This window comes from Brienomyrus brachyistius, chromosome 18 (assembly GCF_023856365.1).
Source record: "Brienomyrus brachyistius isolate T26 chromosome 18, BBRACH_0.4, whole genome shotgun sequence".
Lineage (NCBI taxonomy): Eukaryota > Metazoa > Chordata > Actinopteri > Osteoglossiformes > Mormyridae > Brienomyrus > Brienomyrus brachyistius.
Genome location: NC_064550.1, coordinates 20,363,832 through 20,378,789, shown reverse-complemented (window position 1 = coordinate 20,378,789; position 14,958 = coordinate 20,363,832). Strand labels below are relative to the sequence as shown.

The 14,958-nt window shown below is 45.7% G+C and overlaps 4 protein-coding genes across 4 annotated transcripts; 1 reads left to right on the top strand and 3 right to left on the bottom strand.

Annotated features, from left to right (window-relative positions):
• Nucleotides 1-32: 32 nt before the first annotated feature.
• Nucleotides 33-2,372, bottom strand: hspb2 (heat shock protein, alpha-crystallin-related, b2). Its single transcript, XM_048984137.1, has 2 exons — nt 2,051-2,372; nt 33-612 (listed from the first exon to the last, which is right to left on the bottom strand). The coding sequence occupies exons 1-2, from the start codon at nt 2,142-2,144 to the stop codon at nt 197-199; spliced, it is 510 nt and encodes a 169-aa protein (XP_048840094.1). The 5' UTR covers nt 2,145-2,372; the 3' UTR covers nt 33-196.
• A 2,228-nt stretch (nt 2,373-4,600) lies between these two features.
• Nucleotides 4,601-10,233, top strand: cryabb (crystallin, alpha B, b). The gene is made up of 3 exons (XM_048983337.1): nt 4,601-4,958; nt 7,329-7,451; nt 7,914-10,233. The coding sequence occupies exons 1-3, from the start codon at nt 4,767-4,769 to the stop codon at nt 8,115-8,117; spliced, it is 519 nt and encodes a 172-aa protein (XP_048839294.1). The 5' UTR covers nt 4,601-4,766; the 3' UTR covers nt 8,118-10,233.
• A 741-nt stretch (nt 10,234-10,974) lies between these two features.
• c18h11orf1 (chromosome 18 C11orf1 homolog) lies at nt 10,975-12,088 on the bottom strand. The gene is made up of 3 exons (XM_048984233.1): nt 11,560-12,088; nt 11,330-11,396; nt 10,975-11,165 (listed from the first exon to the last, which is right to left on the bottom strand). The coding sequence occupies exons 1-3, from the start codon at nt 11,770-11,772 to the stop codon at nt 10,975-10,977; spliced, it is 471 nt and encodes a 156-aa protein (XP_048840190.1). The 5' UTR covers nt 11,773-12,088.
• Nucleotides 12,089-12,306: 218 nt separating this feature from the next.
• mia (MIA SH3 domain containing) lies at nt 12,307-14,435 on the bottom strand. The gene is made up of 4 exons (XM_048983338.1): nt 14,075-14,435; nt 13,574-13,707; nt 12,672-12,782; nt 12,307-12,576 (listed from the first exon to the last, which is right to left on the bottom strand). The coding sequence occupies exons 1-4, from the start codon at nt 14,202-14,204 to the stop codon at nt 12,553-12,555; spliced, it is 399 nt and encodes a 132-aa protein (XP_048839295.1). The 5' UTR covers nt 14,205-14,435; the 3' UTR covers nt 12,307-12,552.
• Between the last annotated feature and the right edge of the window lie 523 nt (nt 14,436-14,958).

Genomic DNA, 14,958 nt, shown 5'->3' with positions numbered 1-14,958 from the left:
TCATGTCTCTTTTGTGACCAAAGAAGGGACTGTGCTGTTGTCCTTTTGATTTTATTGCAGATTTTATTCGAGTTCACAACTCATAACCCTGCTAATTCTAATAATCGGCACAAAATATAAGTAGCAAACATTTCTTAATTAAAAGTAATATTCAAAGGAAGGCTGTCGCTCCAACAAAATATTCCTTTATTTTCAATCAAGATGTCTTTTCTCCTTTCTTAGCCACGTTGATCTTTACGTCGTTGATGACCGGCTGGAGGTCATCGCTCCTACGCGGTGCTTCCAAGCAGAGGATACCATCATGAGAAAGCGTGGCTTTCATTAACAGGGGGTCCACGCCCAGCGGCACAATGTAAGTGCGTGTGAACTCTCGGCTGACGAAGCCGTGCTGGTCCAGCCTCTGGCCGTGGTGCCCCGTCACCTCCAGCAGATTGTCCACGGTGCGCACACTCAGCTCGTCCGGCGTGAACTGGCACACGTCCAGTAGGACCCGGAACCAGTCCTCCTCGCACTCCACCTGCGAGAAGCCCCGCTCCAGCTGCTTGTTGATCCGGGGACGGATGTAGTATCCGTGGTAGAGTGTGGGCGTGAGGAGGTCCTGAGGACTTAAAGCTGGGAGGATGGAGTATTGTGGGGAAGATGAACATTTAGTTTGTTTTTACGCTAAAGCACGAAAGAACAGCAATATAACGTAATGGAGCTCCTTTGTCGTTAATTATTTTAGGGATTACGTTTATTCTGAATACTGTAAAATAAAGCTATAAAAGAAAAACTTACACTCCGTTAAGACAAAAAACAAACAGATAAATGTTTATATATATATATATATATATATATATATATATATATATATATATAAACAAGTCAGATTATTTGGAGATTGTCATATGCAAACAGCTCCTCTATGTCTACACTTAACAGGTCTTAATAAAAACAGTAAAATCTATATTTATAATTATTGAGCCAGAATTAATTCAAGTGCTTGTAGTTCTAAATGGAAGTAATAAGGAACTTACAATTTACAAACTTTGCACACAACTTACAAAGTGTGTGTAAGCATCTGAGAATGTTACAGCTTATTTAAATTCCCCTGTTGCCATATATTTTCTCCCTGGAGCATTTAAATACTTTCAATATTGTGTGAAAACTGGCTTCCTGAAAAAAAAAAAAAAATCGCGTGTGGACATTACCGTTGTAATATCGTAAACAGGAATCTAAAAATAGAATTTAAACACAATTCATTAACGATTAGTATCCCCAGAAAATGTAATGTTGGTGTTGTCATGACTTTGAGCTATTTTCATAAGGTGATGCTTGTTAAGTCTTTTAATAGTTCAGATTGACTGGCCTTGGGTTTGTTCCATCTCCAAAGCAGTGAAGCGGCTGTTTATTTTTGGATTTTGGAGTTGGGGATTCTCTTTCAGTTACTTTAGCGCTAATGAAACTCATCCTCTTAGCCTAGTTTCATCAGAAAGCTAAGAGCTATGGTGCGTCACAGGGAAAATGCTTAACGTGTCCTCTCAGAGAGAATTATGGCCCATTCCAATCCGAAATCACTTTAACAAGACTGCTGGTGTCTCTGTTTTCAATAAACCATATGCTGATCCTGTGCTCTCTGATTAAAAATTGATGTAGAGAGACTTGGTACAGTAACCAGCCTTCTAGCCTACCAATCTGGAGCGGCACCCCGTCTCGAAAGAGGGAGGCCCAGACGGATCATTCATTCAGCCAGAGGTCCTGAAATGAACTCTGAACTTTTGCTGGGTGGTCCTAAATCCCACGTGAAATTTGAGAGCTAATGGAGGTACGAATTGCTTGTTCAAAAGATGTCATCGGATAATCGTGGGCGACTCGTAAGAGCGGTAGACAAAAAGTCACCCGGGCTGATTCCAATGTCATCATTTGTGTAAACATGATGCCGTCCATCCCGTGTCAGCACAATAATCTACAAAGTTCTAGAAAGTGCTTTGCCTTTCCTGTTCTTTAGTATGCTCCGCTGTGGCAACGTTTTATGGGAACACTGGGGAAAAAATAATAATAATTCCCTTACCCTCCCCAAAATTCTGGTCGTAGATGCGACTGGGGGAAGCCATCTCGTACTCGGTGCTCATCGGGTAGGCGTGGGGTATGGTGCGCTCGGCCATGCTGACCCAGATACGACGAACAACCCTTAGGGGAGAGAAGGAGGGGAAAAAACAATCCGAAAGCCTGAGAGAAATGGGGAAGTAAATAAAAGGAGCTCGGTGCGTAGGAAGGACTGAGCTTGTTTCTGTGAGAGAAGGGTAATAAAATGCTACCAGGAATAGCTCCTGTCAAGCATGCCAGCGTGGAGACCCCCCCAGCAACGACGTTTACATAAGGGGGTACGCCGCTAGGGCATTCAGGCAGCCTGATCTGTTTAATAGACACAAGGACTCCGAGACAAGCAGGGGGCAGCCGATGTTTTCGGCATTACGCTGAGGGGGAATAAGCTCCAAAATGTGTCAGATTACGTCTCCAGAAAAGCGCAGCGTCGCGTGGGGGCTTAATTTCGCAAAAACACTGAAATAGACAAGCGGGTTAGAAATTAGTCTCCTTTTCCTCGCCGGCTGTACCTCTGGCTGAGAACATGCTCTCTGTCTGCCTCCAGTGAGGTTATGAGTCATTGTCAAAACATAAAAAAGACTTTAATAGCTGGGTCAGAATGAGACATGGGTTTGTGCTTTGAGTTCCTTTGTGATGACTGACCAATCGCGGACCACCATTGTCCCAGGCACCACTAAAAAAAAAAAAACAACCCCCCCCAATTCTTAGTTTGGAAGTTAGATATACTGTTAATTAACTTTAACGTTGATTTTATTTATCTGTTGATTTATAACAGTCACTTGCAAGTATTCTAAATGATGATATATTTGTATTAAATCCAATACTTATGATCCAATAAAACAATGATTATGGGGTCATTGATGTTCTACAAACCCCAGCACTGAATCAAATTAGCCCTATGATGGGCTGGCCCCCCGCCCAAGGTTATTCCCTGCCTTGCACCCATAGCTTCCAGGGTAAGGTTCGGACCCCCATGTCCCCGCAGAGGACAAGTCGGTATGGAAAATGTGTGGATGGATGGATGGATGGATAGATAATTTAACGTATAAGTTATCAAAACATACCATTTCCGCATATCTGTAATCTCATATGTCCGACCTTCCGAACCTCTCATCCAGCACAGGATCTCGGCAAGTCTGAAGCCTGTGACAGGAAGCAGAGGGACCACAGTCACACACACTCAGGACAAGTTAAGAGTCACCAGTTCACCTAACTGGGTGCTTTTGGACTGCAGGAGAAAACGTGCAGATAGGAGAACATTGGAATATCATTCATCGATGACTCAATGATTCAATAACTCAAACCCACAGCTGTGAGGAACTGCTGCTTGGCACAGAACCACCAAACTGCCTTTCTAATCAAATATATGATTATTATGTATGACTGCACTGTTTACTTGGGGGGGAAAAATAGTCACACACTTCAATATTTCATTGGACTTTCCTTAGCTTTGATTATGGTGCACATTCGTCACTGCATTGTTTCTGGGTGCTGATGCAACATCTCAAGTTTTTTTTTTCACCCAGATTTGCATTTATTTCTCATCCAGATCTTGTGTTGATGATCGGCGAGTTGAACCACTCTGTAAGGTCTTCTTCAGCACATCCCAGACTTCCAATGGGGTTAAGGTCAAGACTCTGTGGTGGCCAATTCGTGTCTGAAAATGATTCCTCACGCTTCCTGAACCACTCTATGACAATTCGAGCTCGATGAATCTTAGCGTTATCATCCTGTAATATGCCCATGCCGTTAGTGAAGGAAAAAATCCATTGATGGGATAGACTGGCCATTCAGTAGCTTCAGGTAGTCAGCTGACTTCACTTTACTGCTGCATAACGTTGCTGAGCTGTAATAATGATCCAGTCATTTTCCCTTAAGTACTGGCTGATTTAAATTCAAAGTGACTGACTTTTTTGAACAGGCAGTGTATATTGCCATCTAAAGGATATCTAGGGAATGACTAGGTGACTCTCAGCAGTGCCCCCAGGCCCTGGGTACACTCCAGGAGCGAGGGTTGGGCCGCCCTGTGGACTATGCGCTGACAGCGATGTGCCCTGGTGTTTTTCATGGGGATTAGCTCTTTATAGAGCTTGCCCCAGCAAAGTCTAGCGGTACAGCACTGGCCCCCGCCTCTATTATAATCACAGACTCATCGCCTGGGTCTCAGGGGACAAAGCCTGGAAGGGCAGAGACCAGAACTGGTGGGGAACGGATTCAGCAGAGCGTGGCGGAGTTAATCCCCCCTGGCACATGGGGGCGCCATGAACGAGGGCCAAGTTTCAAAAGCCAGGGGCCGAAATGTCCTGGGCCTGGAGTTGGTGCAGAGATGCACACATTCCAGCGATGTGAGCCTGAAGAAATCGGCATGAGGCAAACTCTACCCCCCCCCCCCCCCGCCCACCCCCAAACACACACACAAAAAGTGCTGGAGTCTGACTGAATGAGATCAGATTACTGGTCGAAATAAATATGCGGTGAATGGCACAGGAGAGAGAGACAGAGAGAGACAGAGGCTAGTCATTCGGGACGGAGGCCAAAAAACTGTTTACATCACTGTTCGAGAAGGATCGGGGGAGGCTGTCCGGCTGGCACTGGCTGGCGGATGTGGGTATATAAAAGCGGGCAGGGAGAGCTGGGCACTGAAGTTGGTGCATAGAATAGACGTGCCACCCCCAGACGAGATGGACATCGCCATCCACCAGCCCTGGTCGCGCCGCTCATTCTTCTCCTCCTTCCTACCCAGCCGGATCTTCGACCAGCATTTCGGGGAGCCGGTGGCGGAGTCGGAGCTGCTGCCGCCGTTCCCCTCGCTGTACTACTCCCGGCCCTGGTTCCTGCGCCTCCTGAACTGGGGTGACACCGGCCTTTCGGAGGTGAGTGTGTGGAGGATGCCAGGGGCGTGATGGCGCCTGTACTAGTCGACACCAGTCAACTCATTAGGCGAGATAGGCGGCCACCTTGGGTGCCATCTCCTTGGGGGGGGGGTGTCAACTTATGGGGAAGATGGTGGCGCAGGAGGTAGTGCTATTGTTCGGCAATTGGAGGGTTGTAGGTTCGAGCCCTGGTTCCTCCTGACCCCGTCAAAGTGTCCTTGAGCAAGACACTGAACCCCAGATTGCTCCTGCTGTGCAGGTTGGCACCTGGCATGGCAGCCTCCGCCACCGGTGTGTGAATGGGTGTGTGGATGGGTGAATGTGAGGCGTGAAATGTAAAGTGCTCTGTGTGCTCATAAGAGTAGAAAAGCGCTATATAAATGCGTCCATTTACCATTTATAGAACTGCTGCCATCCCAGGAAGGCTTCACAGCTGGTACAAGGAGCATGTGAAAACTGAGACGAAGTAAAATTGGGGGATGATGTTTGCCTGGGTGGGGTTGGGGATGGAGCACTAGTGGGGAAGGGTTTGTCTGGCATTGGTGCCAACCGGTGTTTTCGACTGATGTTACGTTCCTCCTGAGTAACGATAACTCAAACTTACTTATAAAGTTACAGTAAAAAAATCGACCAGCTCCTAAGCCAATGGTACTGTAAGGTGGTAACCGCGGCAACAGCATGGCACTCAGTGTAGCGAGTGTGTTAGGCTAGATGAAGGTGGAGTAGGTACTGGAGTCATTTTATTGAATCACATTTTACTGTAGCTCAACATTAGAGCATTGTGCTGACAATGTGAAGGTTGTGTGTTCAAATCCCAGGGAGCATGTATAAATTGTAACTCCTGTACAGTAAGTTGCTTTGTATAAAAGTGTCAGATTAACGAGTGTAGGATACAGCTGATAGTTCTTTGCTCGCCGTGGGGAAATTCTCTTTATGGCTCCTCCATCTTGCTCTCTCTAGGTGAGAGCAAGACGGCTGCAAAGGGCAGCCACCTGTTGTGGGGGTAGGGTTAAGGGTTTCACCCAATGACCTATAGATGTGCTGAGGCTGGGCTTGAACCAGCAATCTTCTGATCACATGCCCAGAGGCTAAGCCCACTGAGCTACACACTGGTCCTAGGCTACCCCACACATTATGTGATACAGGCTCTTTTTAAAAAGTGCATTGTCACGCTACTTTCCACAGTGGTAATCCAGACCCCGAAAAAGCCTTAAATCCTTCATGCCTTTGTTACGGCTTTTCAGTTCAGCACTGAGCTGCAGGTGCCGTAACTTTCCTGGAGAATGATAAACATTCTCTGGCCACCTAGCCTTATTGTTAATTCATGCTAAATGCAGCTCGATTCATATAAACACTTGAAAAATTAACCCCGGTTAACCTGCCGTGTGATGATGAGAGTCACTGCACCCAGGGCTAATGGACGCAGTGCCCCAGGGGAACATGTGATCTCCGGAGTGCATCTCTAGGCTCAGAAGACTCTTTGCTTCTTCCTCGACCTGGTGGGCGGTGATACAATGTTGCCTCTCGCAAGGAATCCAAGAGCATCTGCCCACAGTCATAGTGAGAACAGTGGAGGCTGCTACCAGCGTGGCAGTCACTCTGAGATGCTCACGCTCGCGTTCGCGACAGAAGCTGCCAGTGTGGCTGCATAGATGCCATCGCCTGGCATCAGTGGAATGTATCGCGTGGCATATCGCTAACCAGAAACGGATCAAAATTCTAAATTTGACGACTACTGCATGTCCGTCACTATCGCACATTTGTGAAGTTGAAAATTCACAAGACAAACCATAGTAAAATAAGGAGCATTCATATCGATTAGTGAATGTGGAAAACGGATGGATGAATGGATGGATGGATGGATTGGATGGATGGATTAATGCAATGTTTCTAATCCCAGTCCTCGGGAACCTGTAAACAATCCACATTTTTGTTCTCTTCCAGTAGCCAACACACTTGTATCAGATATTCTGTGTTTCTTGATTGGTTGGGAGCTGGGAGGGAGCAAAAATGTCTATGGACTGGGTTGGGAAAGGCTGCATTAATGGATGGATAATACAGCCATGGGGAAAATTAAGAGACCACTCTATATTTTAAAAAAATCAGCATTTTTAAATCTTGTTTTAATCATGGGTTTGCTGGCAGAAGGCTACACTGAGCAGCAGGTTGGTTCCAGGTGCAGAATTTCTAAAACGGCAGGTCGCAAGAATAAGGTGAAGCAGGAGACACTGAGAACGACCAGAAACCAGCCAGGTAGAGGGCGGAAGTGACTCTCTAATGGCAGAGATGACCGTTAACTTATCTGAGATGAATTGTATCTCATGAACGTCTCTGCCCCCTGTCTCATAGACCTCCTTCACCTCTTTCTAGATGCGCACGGACAGGGATCGTTTTGTGATTAATCTGGACGTCAAGCACTTTTCCCCGGAGGAGCTGTCAGTCAAGGTCAACGGCGAGTTCATTGAGGTCCGAGGAAGGCATGAAGAACGCCAGGCAAGTGGCCTCCCGGGGGGCTTGTCTTCCCGATTCCACATGTTCAGGCCTCAAGCTGATAAAATGTGGGTTTCATCTTGTGGTACTTGTGAGAAATATAACAAGCAGGGAACGAGAAAGAAAATGAATGATTTAGTCAGAAAATTATACATACATTTAAACCGATTGAATAAAATACATTACAACAGGTGCATACATCAGTATATGATGTTGTAGGATTCTGGAATCCTGTGCAGGGGATTCCCTGCCCTTGTACCCTGCACTTCCTGGGCTAACTGTGATGTCACACTGAAATAAAACAATAAAGTCAGAAGATAATGGTGGAAGGTAATTTAAAACTCTTAAGCTGAGGAGGCGGAAGAGGGAAAAAAACTAATTTGGTAGCTGGCTGTCATTAGCAAGCTCACCCCATGAAAGGTGGCCTAGATCAAGCTAGAGTAAGTGTGTCTGTCCTCCGGCCAGGATGACCACGGCTTTGTGTCGCGGGAGTTCGTCCGGAAATACAGGCTGCCGGCAGGAGTGGTGCCGAGCGTGGTCACCTCCTCGCTGTCCTCCGATGGCGTGCTGATCATCACTGCGCCCCGCAAGCTGGATGACGTTCCTGAGCGCAACATCCCTATCACCCGAGACGGCAAGCCCGCGGTGGCCTCATCACAGGAGAAGTAGAGCTGCTGGTGTCTCCCCACAAAAACACCCCCACCTGCCCCTCGAACCCCACACCCCTGGCTCCATTTTAGGTTCATCCCCCTCCCATGCCTGAGTTTCCAACTCACACCCACTCTTCTGAAGGGTCATTGCTTCACAAATGTGCCTCCTGACTTCCTGTCACATGACCAGACTATTCTTGATGGGGTCTGTAATAGTGCCTCCTGACTTCCTGTCACATGACCAGCCTGTTCTTGATGGGGTTGTAATATAATGAAGTGCATGTAAGCTTGTGCTTGTATACATATGCGTGTGTGGATGTTCTGTGTTTTCATCAAATAACTGACAGCTCAAAAATATGCCAAAGACTGATTGTTACTGCTGATTAAGTGTGACTGCAATAGCCGACACCAAATTTCCCACATGTGGCATCAATAGGTGTCCATGCCCACTGGAAAGAAGAGAGGGTCATAAATGTATGCAACTCATAATGCAGCGTGTACCAGAGGGTGAAGCGTGTTGCAGTAACAAGGAGTCTTATGTCAGCTGGATGGATTCTTTGTTCCTCTTCTCAGTAAAGATGTTTCCCTCGTGGTCTTTTCCAGGAAAAGCACAGACTGTTCACACTCCAAGCCAGCAATAAGAGGTAGACCTTCAGTGCCATAAAGACAAACAGCAACACCAGTGAAGCGATGAGTAAAGTCCTAGAACAAGAAGGAACTGGTTTATATCCTATGTGATTTGCAGGGGCAGCATGAGAGTCGAGTTAGAACATGCAAATAAGGTCTGAGTTCATAAAGTAACAGACCAAAATGGTGGATTCTACCGCTAATGATTAATTACTCTTCAGTTTAAAATGCTAACTCGGCCTGACAGATCTTAGGTTATGAGTAACTATGGTCCAGTAACAGAGTCTGCGATATGGGTGTTTGGTTATAAATGGGGCCTGGTCTCATGGATGGTGGTTTTGACTGGAATGTTGGTCACCGAGGACCATGTGGGACAGAGAAAACAGTTTGATGCGCGTGAGCACGATGGCCAAGCGTCTGCCCCACTGTTGACGAGATTGTGTAACTCTGTTAGTCCAGTTGTAATATGTATTGGACTGGTGTTGACTTCAGAGTGTAAAATCGTCTGAGTTCCTGCCTGAGTGTTAACTATCGGATGAGTCGTGATCATTGTGACAAAAGCGTGAGTTCGGGCCAACGTGCCGGTGTGAGGTGTGAGGTTATCTAAAATATCAGAAGCATTGCTTGCACATTCCACCTGCAATTAGTTCATTCCGGTGAAACTACTGGGCTATGAGTGGCATGAGATCAGGAAGTCTTGCATTCAAGTGAAGTCAACATTTGGCATTTCCAGTGGGACCAGATACAAATACAGAAGACACATTTTCACATGCCTTTATTGTAACTCCTGCAGAACAAGAACAGAGATAAGGATGTTTGACCCTCTGTCAGTAACAAATGATTGTTGATTGGCTGAGGAGGAGTAGCTGACCCAGGCATGGAAACATGATTGGATGTTGTGTTGTTGGAAGCCTTGGAGGAGAAGGTGTATGGGCAGATAGAGCGTTCACGAGGGTATGAAAAATCTCCTATAGCCAGCAGCCCCGATTTGCTGATGATTTTCAGGCTATTTTTATGTTTCTGCAAAGAGCTCAATTGGATAGACATACTCTGTGCTGGACATTTGGACTCCTCCAGTTTATCTAAACACTTCCTATCTGAAGCTTTTCTTATGGATCTAAGTGACAACTTCAGTTTTGGTTAATGACAGCAAGGTGTGCAACACACTGAGAACAGCAGGTGGCGTATTGGTTGAGGTATCGCAACCGGCATGTCACAATGGGGAAAACGTTGAGGGGCCGAGGTAAATTCTCACAATGAAGTGACCCCACCCCTTCCCCCTCACAGGTCAGTCTCTGACCCTTATGTAGGCTATGAAGCCAGCAGTCCAATGAGTGATAAAATGGGCCAGGTGACTGGGGTGAACTGGGTTTCCCGTTAATTACCATTCCTCTGCCATTTCCACCACTTCATAACCAAACAATCCCCACAATCCCTATTAACATAATAGCTTTATTCATGTGTGACAATAACAGAGAAAATAAAGAGAACTGGTTAAAAATGACAAACTCGCTGTGACTTCTTCAGCGGACGCTGGATCGGCCATCTGCCACCTTTAGGCAAATCACTGTAGATGTGTAACAAGCACAGGAATACAAGCGCAAACCACAGAGTCACGCTAAGGACTGTTCTGTTCCGCAAGCAGCCTTTTCAAATGATATCATTTAATTTCAAAACGGTCATTTTTCTCAGCTAACCTGCCCACCACTTTGTGTTACCATGACTCCATTTTTTATGTTAGAAATGGGAATAAAGAACCTCATATTGCTTCAAGAATACTAACCAGAGGAATATTTCTCTTATTCAAGGGATTCACAACATTTTCTTTTTCAACTGAAATTCTTTGGTTTAATTCGCCTAAATAATGAAACATACAACACTCAGTCCATAACCTCTAGATAAAAGAAGTTCCGAAATGAGTTTGATTTAAACTCCGGGTCTGTATCCATAGATGTAAACATGAATATCCACAAACTCCAGCTTTTAAACCTTTCAGGGGTCCTTTCTGTTATTGACCCTCACAGCTATTCAGCAGTTTTTTCCCGCAGCATAAATTATGTACGCTGGAAAATGCACATACACAAATAGGTCAAAATGTTAGAGAAAAGGTAGGATGTATCCAACATGTCAAGAGAAAAGGCAAACCTCTGATAATCCAGATTTGGTCACAAAAGTCGCCTTTGCTGCTGGGTGGGGGTTTGATTAAGGTAGATTGATGATTACCGCACCACTACAGGCCACATGAAGGATTAACCTTTCTGTGGGGAGGAGGAGACAGCTCCAGGCTGAACCTGCTGATCAGATGTGGTCCTGGTTCTGCTCCGATGGTGCCGGGGATCTCGGAAGTCTTTCCTGTAAATGGAGTTGGGAATACCCTTCACATGCGGAGGATCTAGTTCAGGCTGGTGACCCGGAAAGCTGTGAACCTCACTCTTCAAGCCTGAAAGAGTGGAAAACATCATTCAGCAGAGGCAGACAAGATATCTGCCGGATTTAACCAACACGAGTTTCACAAATGCTATGCATAGTATCACGAATCTGTGGCTGATCCTCTTATATAAAACGTGTGACCAAGAAGTTATCAAAAGTCCTAAAATGCCTTACCAGAGGTACAATGGTGCCTCTGTGTGTTGTAGCTGGATGAGTATGCCGTCTCAAAGTAATGGGCAAACTGTAAAAGGTAAACAAACAGTTAGCACACATATGTAAATAATCCAGCAAAAACAGCAGCTTTGAATTTTTCAGAAATTAATAAGATATACGAAATTCGCAGAAATTATCTGCAAAGATGTTTGAAGAAACTCGTACCTCCCTGATTAGCCATTAGTTCTCACCTGTGACGGCAGGGGGCGCCGTTGCACTAAACGGCGGATGTCGAAGCGTTCCTCACACCAGTTGCCAATAAGGGTGCAGTTGGAGTACGCATCTTCACTGGTGGAGCAGCGCCAGCCGTACTGGCCAAATTTGTCGTCTTCTCCTAAGTCCCGCCACACTTCTCCTTGACCAGAAGCACGGAGCATATAGTAGAACGGGGGGGCGTTCTCCATCCCTGGATTATCTATGTTGAAGTCTTATAACTTTTGAAAATGCCTTAAAAGCTTCGATAAAAGTCAAATTAGATTAACTGTTTTTGATATTACTGGTTATATTATAAGAACACCGCTGCCATTCGGATGTTATATATCGATCGCCGTAATTCTTTGAATAAAATAATATCTAGGAAAAAAATGCTCGTGAAATGGTAGATGACCGAGCTGATGAGGACACCTTCTCCGTAAATAAATCCTTACCTTTGTATTACATGCTATCCCAGCGGTACTAGCAGTATACATACAGTGTTGTCACGTTGCCATGGACACAGAGCACTATAGCCCGCATCACAAACGCGCAAAATCTCATATGTGTTTTTTTCGAAAAAAGAAAACCCCTTTTATAAAAAACCCAAATTAATCTTTTACCTTTGATTGCCTCGCATATAAATCTCCGATCATACATTAATTTTCCATTCCGATGAGGGCTGCATGGCATGACACAAGGCAATCCTCTAGAAACGTGTTAAAAAGATACAAACGAGACACTAATTGAGAGCAGCGTATTTATTTATATTTATGAAAGATATTACAAGATAATAATGTAAAGTAAGGATTCTATTAAACTTGGTGCAAGTCCCTTTTGGGACTTTACATTAAGCATAATATTAATGATGCCTTCTTCCAAATCACCTGTACAGCGCACGAGCTAGCTAATCTAACATGCATTGTGAATATTGTAAATGCGGATTTCGGTGTGCAGGATGACTTCAGAATGAGCACGGACGCCAGTTTCACTCATGAGCAGTAAAAGTCCCATTTCTGTTAAAAGGACGAAAATGCGATCGTGTGATTTTTGCGGACAGAAAATAACATTTGAGATTATGCCAGGTGAAGCGGCACAGCGAAACACTTACGTCCGTCTCCACCTCCACCGTGGCCGGCATCAGCGTCCGGGTCTCCTCCACGACGCTCCTGGGGAAATGACCGAGCCGAGCCTCCTGCTCCCCGTAGTACGACCCCTGAACCTGTAGGGTGACAAAGAAAATAAAAAATTAAAGCCCCCTTTGCCGCCATGTAAACAGACCCGATATTTGTCTGGATTTTTTCCAATAGTTTTCGTTTGTAAAACATTTCAAATATTAAAAACAAACACGGAGGTTGAAGTAGATAACAGTAAAGCCATAATATTAACTACATAAAATATGCAAACAACATAAACTACTGCGCAAAAGTCACAGGCAGCCAAAGAAAGGCTGCTTAAATGATCTTCATGTTGGTGTAAAACTAAATTATAATGTCTGTCAAAGTGTGTCAGCTTAGCCATGTCAAATCTTCCCCTAAAATCCGAGTTTTTGCACCAACCATCCAATACATCCATGTATTTTTGACTGGACCACTAGCACACCTCATATAGCCTATCAATATGTCATTAACTTTTTAAACTAATTAAGTTAATCAATTAAATTGAAATTGAATAAATACATGGAATTGCTGAGGTGCCTCTGAGGGGAGGTTTGGGAACTGAAGTGGTGCTCATCTAGCCATCCAACTAGATATCAGTAACGTTTAGAAGAACAGAAGAAATTTTTACTAGTTTTCATTTGTTTTCATTGCATTGCCCTTAATTTGCATACGTTCTAACGCTAAATTGTCTTTTGTTCTGAGTCAAAGTTCATTTGCTAAATAACTATAAACACTTCTTTTGACTGCCTAAGACTTCTGTGCAGTACTTGTATAGTTTTATTTCCCATCATCCTTTGCTTGACACCCCTCCCTCCTGTGTTTCCACTCCGGCGTCCCTAGCGGAGAAACTCACGCTTCCTGCCCAGAAGAGATTCCCGCTGTCCTTCAGCATGGCGTACACGTAGACGACCTGGCCTTGTCTGATGGGGATGAAGCGGCAGTCCTGGGGGTAGAAGTCCTCCAAGGCGCGGGCCATGAGTATGACATCTGAGCATAGATATAGTACTCGTGTTGCTTCAGGCTAACATGAAGCAGCAGCAATTTCTTTACCAACATTATGCTTCCAAGCAGGCAGCAGCTCTTTGTGAAACTGAGGCAGCACATCGATGTTCATCTGAATCGTGGATTTTCTTTTTTCCCACCTGCACGGCTATAAAGTTATTCAGTGACACCAGTCTAGCATGAAGGAACCGAGCCACGAACTCTAGCCTTAGTTACTCATAACGAGCCTGGATTGAGAGGATAGTCTCTAGGGAAAGGAAAATGAAGATCCATTTTTTTTTTACATGTGTTGGTGGAAGAGCGCGGTGCGATTTCCCAGAGCGTCTGCTAGCGTTCTGGAGTGCATACTCACGGCTGCATTCCGAATCTGCGCACAGCTTCTTGTCGGAGAGCTTGGGCATCTGCCTGCCTGCGCAGACGACCCTGAGTGCTGTGCAGCACAGCAAAGCCAGCAGGATCCAGCAGATCTCTCTGCGTGCCATTTTCAGAGTCCGAGGTGGTCAGTCTGCAGAGAGAGGCACACGGACGAGCCATCCAATCGGCCGGCTGACTCCGCCCATAGCCACACCTCCTCACCCCCCACAGCCCTCAGGGTCTTCAGGCCCCTCCCTCATCAGTAGAGTTTGGACAGACACTCTTCTTGCATTTTTCATTAGTAACAACCCAGCTGGGGGTCCTGAGGGCCCTGGATGATATTTAAGGCCAAGCACCATAGGTCTTTAAGTCCTGGGGGAGCCCCTCCAACATAGGTCTATTAAACCTGGAAAACAGAGGAACAGGGAAGGGTTAAATGTCAAAAGTGTGACCCACCCAGCCCCCCCTCCACCACCTTCAAGTTTCAAATGGGCCCTTTCAGTCAAGACCGAGTGGCAAAACATAACATGTAATTAACAGGAGGGCGGGGGGGGGGGGGGGGGGGGGACTCACGGACAGTCTTCTGTTTGTTTGAATTTGACCCTCCCCCCTCCTGCCCCTCACCTGCTGTTCTGACCCAAATTTACCTCCCCAGCCAGTCACACTCCACCCTCTGTCACCCTGAGCTGGACCCAGCCAGAATGCAGTTTGCTGCCTCCCAGTTAAAAACACTGGCCACACCCTGATTGCACAAGCCTGCAAATCCCTTCCCAACTAAAACTCGGTGGAAGCACCTATCACATTCACTACAGCACGAAGTCTGTGTGAAAAAGTCCCAATCAGCTTTGCACTCCTGAATTTTGAAATTTTCTCCCGATCTTC